At 41.9% G+C, this 20,488-nt stretch overlaps 1 protein-coding gene across 1 annotated transcript; it reads right to left on the minus strand.

Moving 5' to 3' along the window:
• Window positions 1–8,533: 8,533 nt before the first annotated feature.
• On the minus strand, window positions 8,534–19,734 carry CIPC (CLOCK interacting pacemaker). The gene is given in 3 exon segments (XM_045012509.1): window positions 8,534–12,549; window positions 12,552–12,621; window positions 18,619–19,734. Coding segments are annotated over 3 exon segments (978 nt in total). The 5' UTR covers window positions 18,739–19,734; the 3' UTR covers window positions 8,534–11,761.
• Between the last annotated feature and the right edge of the window lie 754 nt (window positions 19,735–20,488).

Consider the following 20,488-nt stretch of genomic DNA (forward strand, 5'->3'; position numbering starts at 1 on the left):
GCTCCTCTCTCAAAATTCTCCCATTTTATCTCTCACCTAATGTTATTGTTTAGAATGTGGGAAAGAAATGGAAAAGTACAGGTGCACCGAGAACAGCAGGGGATTTTAAAAAACACCACATTTATTTATAATTTCAGAAGATTGTGCACAGTCAATAGCAGTTACTGAAACAAGATTGAGCAGACATTATTACATGCCATAATGTCAAATATAAACCAAGATCTTGTACAGATTAAAAAGAAAGACCTCAACAATCTTGGAGAAGAAATAGAAAACCAAAGCATATATTAGGAATCTAGAAGTTATTACAACCTAATGACATGAGGTAAAATATTACCTATCTGAACATAATTGGCTATTTCAATTGCATGGGATTTTGAGTGATCAGATTAAAGTAGTTCTGAAGGTTAGATACCCATAGAGAGGGGTGGATTAGAAATGTTTAGACTAATTTGTGTAGTAATAATAGTGGGTAGGACTGCAACTGGAAACTTCACCAGGGAAACTGAAGCCTGTTCCTATGATGTCCATATTCTATAACAGGGGTAGGCAACCTATGGCACACGTGCCGAAGGCGGCACGAAAGCTGGTTTTCAGCGGCACTCACACTGCCCGGGTCCTGGCCACTGATCTGGGGGGCTCTGCATTTTAATTTAATTTTAAATGAAGCTTCTTAAAGATTTTAAAAACCTTATTTACTTTACATACAACAATAGTTTAGTTATATATTATAGACTTATAGAAAGAGACCTTTTAAAAATGTTAAAATGTATTACTGGCATGCAAAACCTTAATTAGAGTGAATAAATGAAGACTCGGCACACCACTTCTGAAAGGTTGCTGACCCCTGTTCTATAAAGAAAGGGAACTGAAATTATTGCAGTGGGCCATTCATTGAAAAATGAGGGACCCACAAATGATTATCACATCAGAGGCAAGCTATGGTATTAAAGCAAATTTAAACCCTCCCAAAGTTAAGACATTTTTGAGAACAATCAGTCCTGTTGGTCTTGTCCCTATATTGATATCAGATGCATGTGATGGCCTGAGATTTAAAAGAAAGAAATGATACTGAATCCTTGCAAAGCTCCCGGCTGTTTGCTTAGATGTTATCTCAGCAGATTAGCTGTTAGTGCAGTCAGACTAGTAATCACACAGGTTCTTGTAGCACATGCTGATTCATGGGTAGAGAGCCCGTGATACTGACTGGAACAGGAAAGAGACATGAGCCAAATCCTAGAATTTGTATTTATTTATTGGTAGAAGTTCATCTGCTCCTGTTGCTTCCATTGACAGGCTTGTGTGTAACACTGTAATTAACTCTGTAGCAGCTGGTTCTGATGGCTCAGAGGGGTAGGAATAGAAGTGGAAAACAAGCAAAGGGAACTGGAGAATTTAAAAAAAAAGGGAGTGTGAGAGAGAGAGAAATTCAGTTTTCAAGAAGAAGCTTTTAGGAACAGAAGGAAGAGAAAATACAGGTGGAGGAAACAAAGATTTTCAGAGTGTAGACATTTTCAGTGTCTACTCAAACTATCAAGTATAAGCATCTCTTTAAATCTAATTTTTCTGCCTGTATTACTACTTACCTCAGAAACTACAACCTGATGGTTGGTAGCAGCATAAAAATAAGACAGCGAGCTGACTGGCATAATGAGGCAGCAGCGCAGCTCTCTGTTCTCTCCTAACTTCATTGCTCCAAATCTGTCTGGGGGAAAATGAACAAGGTAAGAATGTGAATATGCACGGTGCTCTTCTCTTTGCACTTCAGCCTTTCAGGAAAATAGGCCTATTGGCCTTACCTACAATGCAAATATATGGAACTCCTAGCAAGCCAGTTTCCACTGGTGCATGGACTTTCACACCTCCGTTTAGACTGTACTTGCTCTAAGCAAGACTAACCACTTTAAGTCACTCTTCACTGTTACAACCAGTGTAGACAGCAGTAAAATAGTCCCACAATGCAATTAATCTTCCTACTCCCACTATAGTGCATTGCCCACTATTTAGGTGTTATATCTGGTTGAGTTTTTACATTCTAATAAAGCACGTTCAAATTTCCCAGAAGTCCTTTATTTGTGCAATTAGTGCTGCACACAACTTACTTATTTGTTATTGCTGTGTTAGCAACCCACTTTGGAGCACTCTCAGAAAAAGCCATTGTACAAGCATGCTGCAAGCTAGCACAGAACCAATGGTTGAGTTTTAGTGAATATTCAGGATGATGAAGAGATCTGGTCCCAGCTGAATTCTGTTATCAAAAACCCTGATATATGATCATGTCTGAACACCTTGCCAAGCAGAGAAAATAAAAGGGACAAAGTTGTAGTATAATTTAAGGACTGGGATGCCATGCAAGCAGTCACTCTGAGATAGGAAGCACATATGTGTGCAATGCCTGATCTTTTGTTAGTCAAGCACAGTGGTCTCCTTAACCCTGAATTAGTACCCAACTGACCTGAAATGATGTGGAATAGCTGGCACCCACATGCAATCACCACTCCCTTTTCCATTGTAAGCCGAGTTCTCGCCCTCATGATCTGGTCCTGTAATGTTGATGCCAGCTAGGCTTCCTCCTCAATGGGAGGTTCTTCTGTCATGTTGCTCATCCAAAAATCTCAAGAATAACTCGGTCTTGCTAGATTGCCCTAAAAGCTGCACTCCATCCACTGAGCTGCATCTTGGAGTAATGCACAGAGCTAGCTATTATGGTGATGGGGAAAAGCACAACTTCTCACTAATTTGCAGGCTGAATTTTATTAAACTGATGGCTTTTTTCTTTAGTTCTCTGCACATACTGTTAGAGCCACCACCTCTCTTGAGCCACAGGAGTCATTTGGAAATTGATTTGTAGGGCTGCTATAAGAAAATTGCCTCAGATCAGAACTTGCTGTTTGCTCATTCAACCCATCCTCTGTTCTGAGAATACAGAAATAGCCACATTCCCCAGAGTGTTGTGTGAGGAAGGGTCAAAATCTCACAACTCCCTTGAGGCAGCAAAAAGCCTTGCCAACTTTCCCACAAGCCATTGCTTTTGGGAGTTGTGTCCGGAACTGCAGTATAGGTACCTAAAGGGTGAGGCAACTGCAACCCTCAACTAGAGTTCTGTATGTGGATGGAGGCAGAACTGCACCCAAAACAGATAGCTAATGTGGTGCTCTGCACCACTGCTACTTACACCAGTGCTATCCCAGTTACTAATAGTTCAGTTCTCTAGTGTTGATGCAACTTTTGAAACTGAAACACAAAGCTTGTTTGGCTGCTAAGCAGCTGCTAACCAGTCATTACAAAGCACGTACAGCTTTTTTAACTCATCCAATTCAGTCCAGTATCAAAACATGTTAAAAACATAACAAATGGAAAGGGACAAAGGTATCCCCAGCCACTCCTCTTTTCAAAAACATGTGTGACTAAAATTGGTTCACCTCAAAACAAAGAACTGACAGTACAGTCTCAAGCTAGGTGCTGTGTAACTTTCCATTACCCAATAGTTCTCAAGTCAGCCCTGCAGTATCCTCTGCTCCTCCAGTCCTGCCCACCATAGCTTTACCCAGAGGTGCTGGAACAATTTGTGTAGTTGGGGTGCTGAGAACCATTGAACCAAACTGTAACCTCTGTATATAATGGAAACCACTTCAAGCCAGGGTGTGCAGCAGCACCCCCAGTTCCAGTACCTGCTATGGCTTTACCAGTGCAATCAATCCTGACTACAGCCCTCTTGTATTCTAGTTGTTTTCCACAGTCAGCTCTGCCAGTGACTTCCCTCAGATTATTTATCTATAGCACCAGTAAGAGAGGCACTTTTTACAACTTTGTGGCTGAGCTGAGGAAAGAGGTGGCAGGAAAAAGCTGACAGCTTCATCCGTACTATGTGAGGCTGCCAGATAGGGCCTGTACTTTTTGTCCTCCTTCAGTGGACATGGAGAACAATTGATCACTATCCTCTTTATAACATTATTATGTTCCCCTCGGTCTTCTTTTCTCAAGACTAAACATGCCCAGTTTTTTTAAACCTTTCTTCATAGGTCAGATCTTCTAAACCTTTTATCATTTTTGTTACACACTTCAGGACTCTCTTCAATTTATCCACGTTTTATCTTGTGTGTCACCCAGAATTGGACACAGTACTTTAGATCAAACTAACTTGATACATATATATAAACAATGAGATTACAAGTTTTGTTGATAAAGTTAATAGCGCTGATGTAACACACAGACTTCTGTAAGCCATTTGTCTTGGTACTGCATGATGGTTTGATTAAGAAAAGAGAATGATATCAAATCAACATGGCACACAAAATGGATTAAAACTGGTTAACTGATCTGTCTCAATATTTTATTGTAAATGAGGAATCATCACTAAGTGTGTGTTTTTAGTTGGTCTTGCAGGCTCTTTCCCCTATCCTATTTAACACTTTTATCAATGACCTGGAAGAAAACAAAATAATTACTGATAAAGTTTACAGATGACAAAGATTAGGGAAACGATATATAATCCCATCACTTGGTAAACTGGGGGCAAACAATATGTGTTTCAGTATCACAGAATGCAAAAAGTCATACATCTAGGAACAGAGAATGCAGGCCATGCTTATAAGATGCGGGGGAGGGGAGTTAGGGGGAGTGGAGAGGGGACTCTATTCTGGGAAGCTATGACTCCGAAGGAGTTGAAGGCCCTAGTGGATAATCCACTGAACATGAGCTCCCCGTGTGATGCTGTGGCCAAAAGGACTAATGCAATCATTGGATGTATAAACCAAGAAATTATCAAGGAGGAGAGACAGGTTATATTACCTTTGTATTTGGCAGTGACCACTTCTGGAACACTCACTTCTGGAACAGTCCTGGTACTCACAATTCAAGAAGGATGTTGATAAATTGCAGAGGGTTCAGGGAAGAGCCATGATATCGATAGGAAAACATTAAGTAATTGAACTCCTTGAGTCTGTTTACTTTATTAAAGATAAGGTTAAAGGGTGACTTGTTCACAGTCTGTAAGTACCTACATAGGGAACAGAAATTTGACAGAGGGCTCTTCAATCCAGCAGACAAAGGTGTAACAAGAGCCAGTGCCTGAAAATTGAAACTAGACACATTCAGACTTAAAATCAGGCACACATTTTTAACAGTGAAGGCAATTAACCATTGGAACAACTGGTGGATTCTCCATCTCTGGCAATTTTAAAATCACTACTGGATGCTTTTCTAAAAGATACGGTTTAGCTCAAACAAGAATTAATTCTGAGTCCTATGGCCTGTGTTATGCAGGTCAAACTAGATCACAATGGTCCCTTCTGGGTTTGTAATCTATGAATTTGATTAAAAAAACAAAACAACAAAAAACCAACCCTGTTTTTTGTCATCTAGACCAGGGGTCTGCAACCTTTCAGAAGTGGTGTGCCGAGTCTTCATTTATTCACTCTAATTTAAGGTTTTGCGTGCCAGTAATACACTTAAATGTTTTTAGAAGGTCTCTTTCTATAAGTCTATAATATATAACTAAATTATTGTTGTATGTGAAGTAAATATGGTTTTAAAAATGTTTAAGAAGCTTCATTTAAAATTAAATTAAAATGCAGAGCCCCCCTGACCAGTGGCCAGGACCCGGGCAGTGTGAGTGCCACTGAAAATCAGCTCGTGTGCCGCCTTTGGCACCCGTGCCATAGGTTGCCTACCCCTGATCTAGACATATCCCAAAGAACCACATACCAGCTATGGATAGCCAGAGTGCAGCCACTCCCTTTCTCCACTTCTGCAGCAGGGGTGATGAGGAAGATAGCATAGCAGCCAGCTACTCTGCCTCTATGGATGTGAGCAACTCCTGCATGCTGGGATAATCCCTAACAGGACAGTGACTGGTTTCTGTTTCCTTTCTGGCACTTGGGCAGCGCAAAGGATGGGAAACTGGGAGCAGAATTTGCCCTACATCACTGATCTGGCAGCTTGACCTTCCTGAAGTCAGGGCTGAAAACGCTGGATGCAATTGTATAGATTGTATGATTCAAGAACATCCTTCTTGGGGAGAGACTGAAATTCTTGGCTCCTGAAAAAAGTATTGCTTCCTCTTTGAGAGGAGATAACCCACATTAGCAGTTTGCAGTTTCAACTTTTGCACATTTGGCTGACAAGATTAGCAATCAGTGTAGGTGTCTACCCCTACACAGACAGCATGCTTCTTGCAGTTTTCACATAATTATGCAAGTTCGAGATAGAAATGATTTGTTTGATTATCTAGCCCATCTCTATGCCAGTGCAGGATTTTTCACAACATATTTTGAATGTTTTGAGAAATCTAATTTTACCTCTTCTTTTCCAAACCGTTTGCCCCTTTAGTGGAGATATAATAGGCATAGATTAACATTAAAGATCCTGTGGTACTTTTTGTAGGGACGTGCTAATACATGCCACTTGTTGGTACCCATTGCTCCAGAACCAGCTGCATGTCACTGTAGTGCTGTTCGTTACTCCTGGAGGAATTCTGCACCAAGAAATTAAAAATTCTACACATAATATTTTAAAATTCTGCAGATTGTCAAAATAACACAATATAATCATGTCAGTTTCAATTATTTTGGTAATTTATTTCAAAATACCTGTCAGCAAGTATGTCTGTATCAATACAGACAAAAAAAATTCCTGAATCTTTTTTGGACAAAAATTTCTCCTGCTGATAGCAGCTCATCTCAATTGATTAGACTCTTCCTGTTGGTATGCATACTTCCACCTTTTCATGTTCTCTATATGTATAAATATCTCCTGACTGTGTGTTCCATTCTATGCATCCGAAGAAGTGAGCTGTTGCTCACGAAAGCTCATGCTGAAATAAATTTGTTAGTCTCTAAGGTGCCACAAGTACTCCTGTTCTTTTTTTGGACAATTAGATTTCTTACCAGGTATATTAATACAGAACTTTGAGTAATAATTTATTTAAACTATAATACAGAACTGTATTTCCTGCACCCCTCAGAAGCAGTGCAAAGGCTTGGCTGAGTCAAGGGTAACGGAGGAGCTGAGGGAGAGGGCAGTAATTGCTGGGAAGGAGCCTAGGAGTGAACTTAGAGGAAGAAAAGTAGGGAAAGAGGATTGGTAGGAAGTTGGGGCGCCTCCCCCATGAAGACTCTAGCTGACCCCTAGTCTCTCCCATTTCAGTCAGACACATCTGTCACAATCCCCATGTGTCCCTTCTCCCTGCCCTCCCCAGCCACCTCTTCCCCCCATCCCCATGTATCCCTGCACCCTCTGCCCTTATGTGGCTCTACGCACCCATTCCCATTCAGCCCCTGACTCAATGCTGTTACCTCACTAGCTCCTGTGCCCACCCCAGTCTGTCGTCCCCCCCCACTACCCTTTTTGAACCCCAGCCTGTATCACCCCCCAGCAGCCCAGTGTTCCCTGCTCTGTCCATCCCCCCATGTCTCTTCACATGGCCCTGCGGGCAGGGTGCTGTGAGGAAGACAGCCTCTGACCCTTCCTCTCCAGGGCTGGCTGAGCCAGCTGCCATCTCTTCTAGTTTCAAAGCAGCCCCTGGTGGGCGCTAGGTGTAACTGCAGCACCTTTCTGGCAGACTGTATTTTCTGCAGGGGGGGAAAAAACATCTGCAGGAGGCATGAATTCTGTGTGTGTGCAGTGGCACAGAATTCCCCCAGGAGTGTGTCTGTGTAGAGTATTTTGTGGTAAAGAACTCCATAGTTTAATAGTATTATAGCAACCCACAATTTTTCAGGCACATACTTTATTTCATTAATCTTTCACAGTCTGTCTCTAGAAAGTTTTACAGAAAAAAAAATCACATTTTGTAATCAAGTTCTCATACTACGGTATTCAGATTTTGCAATGCACTTGAAGGTACAGAAAATATTTACAATCAACCAGAGTTATCAAAGTTTAAAAAAAACTTCATTAAAGCAATTAAAAATTCAAGCTGTATAAAGCAACAAAGAGTTCTGCATCTGACAAATGGGTATTCACCCATAAAAGCTTATGCTCCAATACGTCTGTTAGTCTATAAGGTGCCACCGGACTTTTGCTTTTTACAGATCCAGACTAACACGGCTACCCCTCTGATACTTGAAGATGTATAAAGTTATTAAAACTTTTACATGAAAGCAGAAGTCTGCTTGACCCATCAACCTTCCCCTTTCCTTGTCACTTCAGCCAGTTGGTGGCAGCAGCAACAGCTGAAGCTACAGAAACTGTTTAAATGATCTTTCAGAGCTCAGGACCTCTGGTTTAAGTCTAGGTTGTTAAAGCAAATTCTAGTTCAGTGTTTCCCAAACTTGTTCCACCGCTTGTGTAGGGAAAGCCCCTGGTGGGCTGGGCTGGTTTGTTTACCTGCCGCGTCCACAGGTCTGGCCAATCGCGGCTCCCACTGGCTACGGTTCGGGCCGGTTTGTTTACCTGCCACGTCCACAGGTCCGGCCGATCCCGGCTCCCACTGGCCACAGTTCGCGGACGCGGCAGGTAAACAAACTGGCCCGGCCCACTTGGGGCTTTCCCTACACAAGCGGTGGAACAAGTTTGGGAAACACTGTTCTAGTTGATTCATAGATCAAAAAACCTCCAAAACCTCCAGGGCCTATGCTTACAGAATTGTTTCATTGAAGAGGCTGATGTTTTTAGACAATCTTGCTAGGCTGTTTCTGGATTCAGTCTAGAACTGGCTTCAGCTTCAGACCAAGTCTACTAAAAACCAATGAATTCTCTCACCATAGTTCCATGCCCTTTCATTTTACTAAACTTACAACTAGGGTAGGAAAGCTTTTGCTATATAAAGCTTCAGTAAAGCTTCCAGCAATAAAAGCAGCTAAGAGACATATGAGTAATCTGAGGTTTGACAGCTTTTTGTATATCTACAATCAGTGCCCTCCAGCATACTTCTTTAATGACCTTAACTGCTAATTTATCTGGGGACATGGGTCCTAGGTGACCCCAGATTTATTCAGTAGCTTTGAAGATTTTTCTAATTCAGAACTGACTGAATAAGAAGTTGGGATTCTGACAAGCAGTATGATTTCTAAGCAGTTGCTGAACTTCTATTCACAGTTTTACTATGTTCACATATATTTTATATAAAACTACACTAGTTAGAAAGATCCACCAGCTCTGAGTATACCACTTTTAGCCCACCCCTCGTGAGAGAGCCTGTGATGTTGTGTGAGCTACAGCAGATTTACACTGTCCAGGGTTTTCCTACATCAGGAAGTACACTATATCCTGTTAGGGTAATTTTCTGCCCTCTCTGCTCCACCAGAGTGGAGCAAGTGGGAGCCTCCCTCTCTTCCCTTCAATCATCTGGGACTGAATTTCTGTCATCCCCCCCTTCGTTCCTCTTCATCTCTAAAATGTCCACAATTAATTCTAGATCCATCACTTCACATTCTAGAACAGTCATTCCTAAATTCAGACCCTATTTATTAAGATTCTCCACAGCCTCAGATGGGAGAAGCAGAGCTTCCAAGGAAAGAGAAGGGACCTTTGAGGATAGGACTAGGTGGCTCACATGTCTATTCCCCTCTCTGCAATCCCATACACAAACACCTGTATAACTCAGATCAAGGGAACAACCTTTACTCCCTTTCAATAAGGGGGTTGGAAGCTCCACTGCAGTAACTTTGTTATGATTCTCTAGTGGGCTCAGGTGTCTCAGTGTTTGGCTCAGAATGTGTGATGCCCTCCTGGCATATACAGCCTCTTGTTTGAATTTGGTGTCACTATGCAATGTGTTAACAGTAGCAAGCTAACTTCAGATATGAGGCAACACAGGAAACCCACATAAGATTTTGGCCAAATTCCTATCCACTACCCCCTTCTCCCTGCTTTCTTTGATGGTGCTCTACCCCACAGCTGGGATGGTGCTCAATCAGCTACTATTCAGTTGGGTTTTGAGGGAAATCTCTCTCTATCTCCAGAGGTCAGTCCAAGTCTGACTTTCATGTTCCATCCCTCCTTGAGGCACGTGTGCAACTCCTTTTCAGTGAGCTAAGTAAGATGCTGAAAAGGGAAGACTCTTCTCCTACCTCCAAAGTTTCCTAAGGCATTTGTTACAGTAATGCTGCAGGTGAATTCTTTAGGACCTCCTGCAATGTTCATTTGAGACCATCAGAAGGATGAAAGGGTCACATCACTGAATTTAAAGACAAAAGGCCAACTCAAACTTTCTAACTGGAATGCTTTTAGGTTTCTTTTTGAGAAACTGAAATACATACAGGAATGTAAGAATGTCCAGGCAATACTTGATCACATGAAATGCAAGTTTTGTTTGAAAAACACTGTCAAACCAAAGGGATCAGACTCTGATCATATAATTTAGAATGGGAGAGACTGTTCACTTCATTCTTAGATGACCATATTTAAAATCTCCTTATACAGAGGAGTATTTGAAAGACATGGCTCAAGTTGAAGGGAATAAAAAGGAGAGTGACAAGTCAAATTCGAACAATATGAATGTGTCTGTAGAACAGCTTTTGAAACAAGATTGTCGGGTACAGCTGACACTAAGGTCTAATGCCTCTACCAGCATCAGTGTGTAAGTGCATGCTTCAAGACAATCAAGTTGCGAATGATAATACTCATACTGAAGAGAACATTAAAAAGTGTTCAAGGTCATATTCTTGGGAAGATGTCCCCAAGGTGACCAGCGTCTTTTCTAGTGATACAATCAGATATTTCTCATAAAAAGAAAAACAAGGCTTGCTTCACTCTAGGACCTGTACAACCATTTTTTTCCTTCTTTAAACTCAGCAAGCTGATTTCACAGCTAGAAAAGAGTCTCTCCTAAACTGGATAAAGCCGAAAGGATGCATAGCTGGTCTTGCTAGCTGCCTAGCGAGGAACGTATTTTGGGGAAGTTCTATAGCCTATGATATACAGGAAGTCATACTAGTTGATCACAATGGTCCCTTCTGGCCTTGGAATCTACAAATCTTCATTGTAATGCATTTAAAAAATATCACTTCATTACTTTTTAAAAAAAAGCTGTCAGCGTTTAACTCATTGCATACTTGGGAAATCCAAAGCCACCTTGCTTAGAACAGTTGTTAGCCATTAATGGGCAGTACAAATAAACCGGCTTTGGAATAGACACTTCCAGTGCAGGTCTAGTGCTTTCAAATTTTCACCCAGCTCTCAACTTTAAAGAAATTAAAATAGGCAGACTGACAGGGCGTGCCTAGAACTATCACATCCCTCACTTCCCCATCCCCACTTTGCTCAAGCAATTCAACATATGGAGTGCAGCTTTAATGCAAGCAGATCTCAATTTGTTCAATATAGTGATTATCCAAAAGCAAGGCCACCTTGTATCTTTGGAATATTAACACAAAGCCAGAGATACCATGTTACCCATCAAGTTTCCTCTTTCCCTATCAATTCATAAGCGGCTACCCTAGACCAGGTCTTTTGTCCCATTCTGTGAATTGGCTGTCTGGAGATAGGAGGTGAAAAAAGGTGCTTGCCAGGAAAGAGCCATTTGCAATGTTCTCCATCATAAGAATGAGAACACATCACATCATAGCACTTTCACACCTTCATGGCCCAAAGAAGAGCACAGTTACTCAATTCCAAGTCACATGAAGCAGTACTAATTCCTGCCTATGCCTCCCATTGTGCCAGTCTCACAACTGGCATTTGGGACAATTTATTAATGGCATGCTGCTTTGCGAATGAGTTTTAAAAGTAGTCTCAAACTTAAAAAATGCTCTTGTAAAAGCTAGAGACAGAGGAAGAGAGGCACTCTAATCACTTGACCAGCTATATATCTTTTGCGCTACATGTTGGGATATGTAGGAGAAGCCTCAAGGCTGCTGTCAGCTTTATCTGATCCTGTTAGGGATGCCTCTAGCTCTGCCCAGGCCTGAGGAGCATTGCTCTTTATTGCCTGCATGAACAATTGTGTTTGCTGCTTCAGTCGGTCCAGTTCAATCTGGGTTACCTGGTTCTGATGAATCAGCTCCTTGGTTTTCAAGGTGATCTCCAGCAATCCAGACCTGTGCAGCACAACAAAGGTATTCTGAAAGCGCTTGCGTTGCTGCTGCAACAATAGCTCAGGAGTAGTATAAAGTTCTTCTGCTGCCAAAGGTGGGCTGCAGGTTGCTAATTGCATCATATGATGTACTGGATTCTCCATCTCAGGAGATTTGCAGTCTGATATCTGGAGGAGTCTAGTAGGGGAAAAGGGAATCAAACCTGGGGCCTTCTGTTTGGCAGCAGAAATATACTGAAAGCCATCAATAGTTGACATTAAGCCATCTGCCATCAAAGTTGGAGAACTCTGCTGAGTAGAGTCCTGACCAGGCTTAGAGTCAGGTGATACTTGGGGGCAAGCACTAGAGGGCAATAAACTAGTCTTATTGGACATAGCAGTATCTGTGCAAAGCCATTTCTGTCCACTGGTTCTCCCTCTTTCCTCCAGATCCCAGACACGATCTCTTTTGCTGGGATGTGGTGCTGTCTTTGCGTAGGAGTTCAGGATGGGCAGGTAATTAGTAGAGTCACTTCTCTTTTCACCAAGAAGGTGAGGGTTAATGGGAGGGTAGATGGCTGGATGAAGAAACACTGTGGCTGAGCTGGAATCACTTCAAAAGATGGCTGAATAGTCCAAGACTGAAGCTGCGATGAACTGCTTCCCTGAGAAGTATGGGTGGAAAAAGTGGAATTATCACAACTAACAGTGTAAGAAAAATGTTAGAAAAGTTTTATCAGAACAAGTGAGCCTAGTGCCAATGTCTGTAGACATTGTTGCTAAATGCTGCCAGTTATAATGCAATCGGAGTAGGTTTCACTTCCTATAAATTCATTCTTCCCTTCTTGTGACATTTGAGGACACTGCTAGAGACAAAACTGTAATTCAGAATCTATTTACTGCTGAACAGCAAATACATTTAGAAGCCATTCAGTTTTAGCATTCCTATTTATGCTAACACAAGCTGGAAGCAACCCTGGACTTGAGGATATAATAAGAGAATAATAACTACAAGTGTCCAGACAACTTTGAAAGAAAGCCACAACACTTAAAGTTATGATTTTAAAAAAACATTCAGATGAATGCTGCACAAACATTCTATCTAGAAGTTGAAATTATATATTAGTTGAGACATAGGAACTCTAATCCTGTCTCCTATTCTTACAGCAAGTGCGTGAAACAGTCTCAGTTATTTCTAACAAAATAGGTGGTCACTAACAAGTGCTGTAGTTTTAAAATTTACTGAAACCACATATTATACAAAAACCTAGCACCTGAAGTGTACCTAACGCCTACTAGCCCAAGGAGAAACACCTGTTCTACACACAAAGTTGCACCCTTTCAACACCACACCTTTGGTTAAACTGGTGCAAATTTGTGTGTTGACAAGCTTAAAGTCTATTACTGTGGGAGAAAAACACCTGTGCCGCCTCTCCCTTCCTGAAGTTACACCCCTGGCAATTTGAAAAAATTAAATATTTGTAACATTAGCAACCATCTTGATTAAAAAAAAAATCACTTACCACATTGATACTAATTGGCTCAAAATTGTGCCCTCAGCTAAACCTATCCTATGACATCCACCCTACCTCCCACTTATTTGTCTTATCTACCTTTAATGGTGGGTCTTTTAGATGCCAATGCAACAAAGCATTTAAACATGAGCTAGAGTCCATCTGTATTTAACAAAGCACTTTACCACAGAATTAAGTGCTTTGATGAACAGCAAATGGCAGAGGAAGGATGATCCTGTGGTTAGGATACTAGCCTAGGACTCAAGAGGCTCTGGTTCAATTCCCTGCTATTCCACAAGCGACCAATATTACTTTGGGCAAACCACTTAGAGGCAGAGAAACTGTTTCTCATCTGTAAAATAGGAATATTACCTTCCTACTTCACATTGTGAGGTGCTCAGAGATTATGGTAATAGGGGGTCCATAAATACCTTAGATATACAGAATACAGATGGGCTGTAGAATTTGAAGCCTTAGGCTACATCTATAGCAAGTGGTAGGGGTGTAATTCTCTTGCTCATGTACATATACTTACGCTACCTCTCATCAACCTAGCACAAGAATAAATAGCAACGGTAGCAGCAGCTGAGTCATGCCAAGCACATACCCAACAATTTCAGCCAAGTTTGTACTCAGCCTTGCTGCCATTACCAGTGCTACAGTGGCTACACTACTATTTATACTTTAGCTAGCATGAGTATGCGTACACAGGGGAAATCATTCTCCTAGCTGGTAGCATAGGCATAGCTTTAAAGGGCAAGCGCTTTGGTGCAAGGCCTGTCATTTACTATATGTTTGTACAAAACCTAGCATAAAGTGGCCCCAATTTGGTTGATGCTTCTACATGCTATCTTGCTCTTCTTTACTTTCCTGGATTCCTTTCTCATAATACATATTTTCCTACATTGTCCATTTCCTCCCTCCACCTTCCATCACTCATTTTTCCCCTTGACACTGTGTTCTCTGGTCTTTCGTCTCCTATCAAAACCTCACTTTGTATCACTCTCCCTTTTCCTAAATTATTCTATTCATCTCAGCCGATTCACATTTGGAAAGCTTACTTTACAGCTTTTTTTTTAAATGAAAGCTTAAATTTTGCAGCTGTCAACAGCACTTGTCCAGAAAGGCTTTGTGAATGCATGGGTGAGTGACTTTTACAAGACTTGTAAAAACTTCACAGATAAATTGCACTGAGTTTAACAGAATTATAGTAGCCTACATTTTCACTTTAAAATCAGCACAGCTGATTTGCACAGCTAGTATGTGTTTCGATGTAGAAGGATGGTGCTGTTCTAGTAGTTCTCCTAAGCTGCTTGCCTGGTCTGAAACAGAGGAGAAAAAGACAAAATGCTGATGGTCTAACCTGTGATTTTTTATTTTTTTTGAATCTGTCTCATAGCTGTTGCACCAAGAATTGTGTGGGACAATGAATCAATACACCCCCTTATTTTTGGCAATGATCACTGTATTCAAAGGACCATTCCAACACAGTTGACTGACCCAACATATTCCAATTTGCTTAGTTATCATGAGCAGGGCCGGTGCAAGGATGTTTTGCGCCCTAGGCAAAACTTCCACCTTGAGCCCTCCCCTCCCTCCGCCCTGAGGCGCCCCCCTTGCGGCAGCTCCCCACCCCCCCCAGCTCACCCCTGCGCTGCGCACAAGCACCCTGAGCACGCCGTGGCTGCTTCACTTGTCCCACCTCCCAGGCTTGCGGCACCTAAGCTGATTGGCGCCGCTCACCTGGGAGGCGGGAGAAGTGAAGCAGCTCACCCCTGCTCATTTGGCGCCGCAAACCTGGGAGGCGGGAGAAGTGATGCAGCCACGGCGTGCTCGGGAAGGTGCTGGGGCAGGGATGAGCTGGGGCAGGGAGTTCCCCTGCATGCCGCCCCCCCCACTTGCTACAGGCGGCCCTCCCCGTGCTCCCCTGCACCAGCTCCCTCCGCCTAAATGCCGGTGGCAACTGGGGCGGCTGAAGATCCAGCTGCTGCAGTCGCTGGCAAAGAAAATGGCGCCCCCCAAATCCTAGTGGGTCGCCTAAATGGTTGCACCGGCCCTGATCATAAGGCAGAAATGCATTTCATGATCATTAACCTATAATAATTGCTTTTGTTTGCTGAAGTAAAGTATTCCATTTTACTTTAACATGACTCCCTCTTTATTTTATATAAAGAGGTTCGGACATGAAGATCTATGACTCAATGGACTGTCTTCCTTGTTTATTCTTAATTTCTCTCCCTCACTCTACTACATTACAAAATTTCATAACTTAGGTATATTATAAAAACCGGTAAAGTTTTGCTTGCACTATGCCCTGAGAAGTTTGTTAGCATACCAAGAGAGCCAGTATTTCATTTTCCACCTCTTACCCTGAAGGCAACAGTAGGAGAAGCTAGCCTAACCCCTACCAGATCGGAGCTTTGTGCATCTGCTTTAACAGTTTGTCCACATTTCCAAGAATGGGGGTGGGGGGAAGAGATGTATTTTGTCAAGCTAAAGTGAGCATGTCGTGGAGATCAAAGAACTGACTTCCCTATAAATGCCTACTCCAGAAGTTTAACCACATTTGCTTGCAACCATGCCATCCTGGGCTGTGAGTTTGTCAGATCTCACAAGAAAGTCAGGAGAGTCTAAACTTGGATTGTGGTTTCTGCTTGGAGGCTTCCCATTCATTTTTCCCCACTGCATTTTCAGGAATTTTTCGCTCAGATGGAAGGCTGAAGAAATTTTGGTCCTGCTCTGATGAGAGAGTTAGAAACATGGTTTCTCCCACACCTTATTTTAAGTTGTACATGTTTCAAAAGTGGCTTACAATGTGCTCATAGACTGACAGAACGATGTGGCAGAGAAACTAATCATTTAATGAGTTCATTCAGTTGTTACAACTTAAGCCCTGAAATTTACTTTTTATTTAACAATTGTTTAACATTTGATCATAGAATCATAGAATCTCAGGGTTGGAAGGGACCTCAGGAGGTCATCTAGTCCAACCCCCTGCTCAAAGCAGGACCAAACCCAACTAAATCATCCCAGCCAGGGCTTTGTCAAGCCTGACCTTAAAAACCTCTAAGGAAGGAGATTCCACTACCTCCCTAGGTAACCCATTCCAGTGCTTCACCACCCTACTAGTGAAAAAGTTTTTCCTAATGTCCAACCTAAACCTCCCCCTCTGCAACTTGAGACCATTACTCCTTGTTCTGTCATCTTCTACCACTGAGAACAGTCTAGATCCATCCTCTTTGGAACCCCCTTTCAGGTAGTTGAAAGCAGCTATCAAATCCCCCCTCATTCTTCTCTTCTGCAGACTAAACAATCCCAGTTCCCTCAGCCTCTCCTCATAAGTCATGTGCTCCAGCCCCCTAATCATTTTTGTTGCCCTCCGCTGGACTCTCTCCAATTTATCCACATCCTTCTTGTAGTGTGGGGCCCAAAACTGGACACAGTACTCCAAATGAGGCCTCACCAATGCTGAGTAGAGGGGAATGATCACATCCCTCGATCTGCTGGAATGCCCCTACTTATACAACCCAAAATGCCATTAGCCTTCTTGGCAACAAGGGCACACTGTTGACTCATATTCAGCTTTCCGTCCACCGTAACCCCTAAGATGCTGAATCATCTTAATTTAGACACAAAAATATAGATTTATTAGAACAGAAAAAGCTTTGACAAAAACCAATATAAGCAGAGATGGTTTCATATTTTATTCATTTTGAATTACATTTTAACATTTGCTTATACTATTGGAATTCAAAATCCTTCTTAAATACTTGAGATCTAGCAAGTGAAACTGACTATTCTAGTTTCACTGTCTGAGCTGAGTAAAATACTCCTGGGGGAATTCTGTGCCCCTGCACACACACACACACACAGAATTCACATCCCCTGCAGATTCCTTCCCCACCCCAGAAATACATACTGCCAGGAAGGCACTGCAGGTACACTTTTCAGCCACCAGGGGCCATTGTGGTGCCAGAAGAGAGGGCAGCTGGCTCAGGCAGCCATGGAGAAGGAGGGGGAGAGGTGGTCTTTCTCACAGTGCCCTGCCTGCAGGGCCACATATGGGGGAGGATGGACAGAACAGGGCACACGGGGTGCTGGGGAGGTCACACGGACTGGGGTTCAGAAAGACTAGTGGGGGGAAGACTGCGGCAGGGGCACAGGAGCTAGTTGGGGGACAGCATTGAGCAAGGGGCTGAATGGGAGTGGTGGTGCAGGGCCATATGGGGATGTGGGAGTGCAGGGACACATGGTGACAGTGGCAGATGTGCCTGACTGAATGGGAGAGGCTAGGGGTGAACCAGCATCTCCAAGGGGGAAGCTCCCCAACTCCCTCACAATCCCTTCCCCCCTCCAAAAAACCCGTTCCATACTTCTCCCACCCACTCCCAACAACCCTCCACATGCACTCCCAGGCTCCTTCCCAGCAATTACTTCTCTTTCCCTCAGCTCCACCATTAGGAGTAACTACCACAAGCCTTTGCACTGCTTCTGAGGGGTGCGGGAAATACAATTCTGTATTGTAAGTTAAATTAATTATCACTCAAAGTTCTGTATTAATATGCCTAGTAAGGAATCTATTTGTCAAAAAACATTTCCTGAATCTGTCATCTGTAGTGTCACAGACATACTTGCTGACAGGTATTTTGAAATATATTACCAAAATAATTGAAACTGGCGGTTTTTTATATTGTGTTATTTTGACAAATAAAATATGCAGTTTGCAGAATTTTAAAATATTTTGCAAAGCATTTTAAATTTTTTGGCATAGAATTCCCATAGGAGTAGTAAAGTAGCAAAGCATCAATGCAGAAAGTACGCTAGATTTCTAAAATTCTTTCATTTAAATAATCTGAGGTGCTAATAGTATTTTTTCTGAATATGTCTTATCTTTCCAGGAGCCCTTTAAAATGAAGAGATTTAACAAAGGTGTATGAGGCTTAAGAAACTTATGTTTGATCTATCTTTGTGATGTTAGCCTGTCTCTGGCCAGGGACAGACTCACTCTAATAGATTTACTGATAATATGATTCTATGAGTGTAGCAACAAGTTAGATGAACGTCACCCTTTAAAAGAGGTATTTGCGAAGTGCCCTTCTGAAAGCAAAATATATTTTTCAATATATTATTATTATTCCCCTCACACACCTGTTTGACCAGTACATTTTTCATTATGACCACAGGAGAAAGTTCTGGGAAGGAATTGCTTGTGGCCAGTGGGTACTGCCAGGGCCCATCCTCTGTGTTCAAACACAATGCATTCAGCATAATCTCTGAGTTGGTCAGCTCCACAGAACTCTGACACTTCCATCTGGTAGATACAAAGTCCAGTTATTAGTTGTTTTATATGCAGCAAGCTTTCTAAGCTCCCACCCATTTACTGATTCCACACTGTTCAATCAGATTGTGCACAATGCTGCTAATTTGATTTTGGACTCCAACTAATATGGGCTTCATTCATTGTCTGATGGCTGCTCAGTGGCCTCTGACTTTAGTTAGTAATTTTCAGTGATAGATTTTTTTTACGTGGACCTTTCCTCACAACTGGCACCTGGTTGTAGTCTCAGAGAGGCCAAGGATTGTACTTTGTCTTCATGCCTATTCAATCTATTAAAGCATACTAAAGTACGGCAGTTTCACAAATATAATTCTTTTTTCTAATGAAACGGAAAGATTATTGCAGTTTTGGTGTATATTAAAACTCTATTTGGATGTGCCATTTTAGTCAACCTTACAAAAATTACTTTCTAGTGTAACAGGTTGTTTGACATTCTGATCACATGTAACTCAATAGGTCATGCAATGACCAAATAGGAGCCACTTTTCCTAGACTGTAGCTAAAATGAAAAATATGCCCATTAGAAGCAGAGACTCAAGCAAACCTTGATACCATGCAGATTGACAAAATGAGCTTTAGAAGAGTATTAAATCTTGGCTTTGAAGATTTTAGTACACTTCTTCCCTGATATAACGCAACCTGATATAACATGAATTCAAATATAATGCGGTAAAGCAGTGCTCCGGGGGGCGGGGCTGCACGCTCCGGCGGATCAAAGCAAGTTTGATATTACGCGGTTTCACCTATAACACGGTAAGATTTTTTGTCTCCAGAAGACAGCGTTATATCAGGGTAGAGGTGTAGTCACAGGATTTTCAAATTTGCCCTATACACAAGTTCTCCCACCCTTCCACATACAAGTTGTCTGGAACTGTAAAAAGATACTTTTGTTAAGCAAACTGTGAAGTTTAAAGGAGACAACAGGAGGAAAATTAATTATCTTTTTCTAAACCTGAGAATCCAGATTCTTTGTCAGATTTAGCTGCTGCCATGCTGAACTGATGCGTCAATCTCTTCACGTCCATCACATTGCCCAGTTTGGTTAATAGCCTTCTGGGGCTCTCTCTAGATGGGTACTTTCTCTCCATGCTTTTACAGTGCTGGAGACAGAGTTGTCAATACTTTTTCTATTGGGGGTGGGAGAATGGGGAGGAAGAAATCTGGAACAAAAAAAACCAAAAAAACCCCAACCCAAGTCCCTCTGAAGCTGAGGAAGCTAATTCCACTAATTCAGAATAAGCTTTGCAATAAGAGAAGCTTATCTTTCTCTGACAAGCCCTTGAAATTATACTAACAGAGCTGCTTATCTAACATGCAGCTCTAGATTTGCCACTTTTATAAAAAAATTCAGGTTAGTAAGTGGACTGTCAATAATAGCAGAGATTATTCCCTGTAAACCTCCCTCTCTAAACTTTATAACCTAGAGTGCTAAAAATGCACACTCAATATTGCATCAAACACATATTATTATTATAGGCTGTGCTAATAAAGATGCCTATAGGTAAGGTTGCCTGACAATTTACATTAGACAACATAGTTTTCAGTTGCTTAGCTTTACCAAACTGCTTGGGTTGAAATTTTCCATGCTGGGTGTCTGTCTCAGGTTAAGTAGTTTTATTTTATTTTATTTATTAATTTTTTTAAACAGAGTTACAGCTAAGTTCTTCAGCCATTTCTCAG

This window comes from Mauremys mutica, chromosome 4 (assembly GCF_020497125.1).
Source record: "Mauremys mutica isolate MM-2020 ecotype Southern chromosome 4, ASM2049712v1, whole genome shotgun sequence".
Taxonomy (NCBI): domain Eukaryota; kingdom Metazoa; phylum Chordata; order Testudines; family Geoemydidae; genus Mauremys; species Mauremys mutica.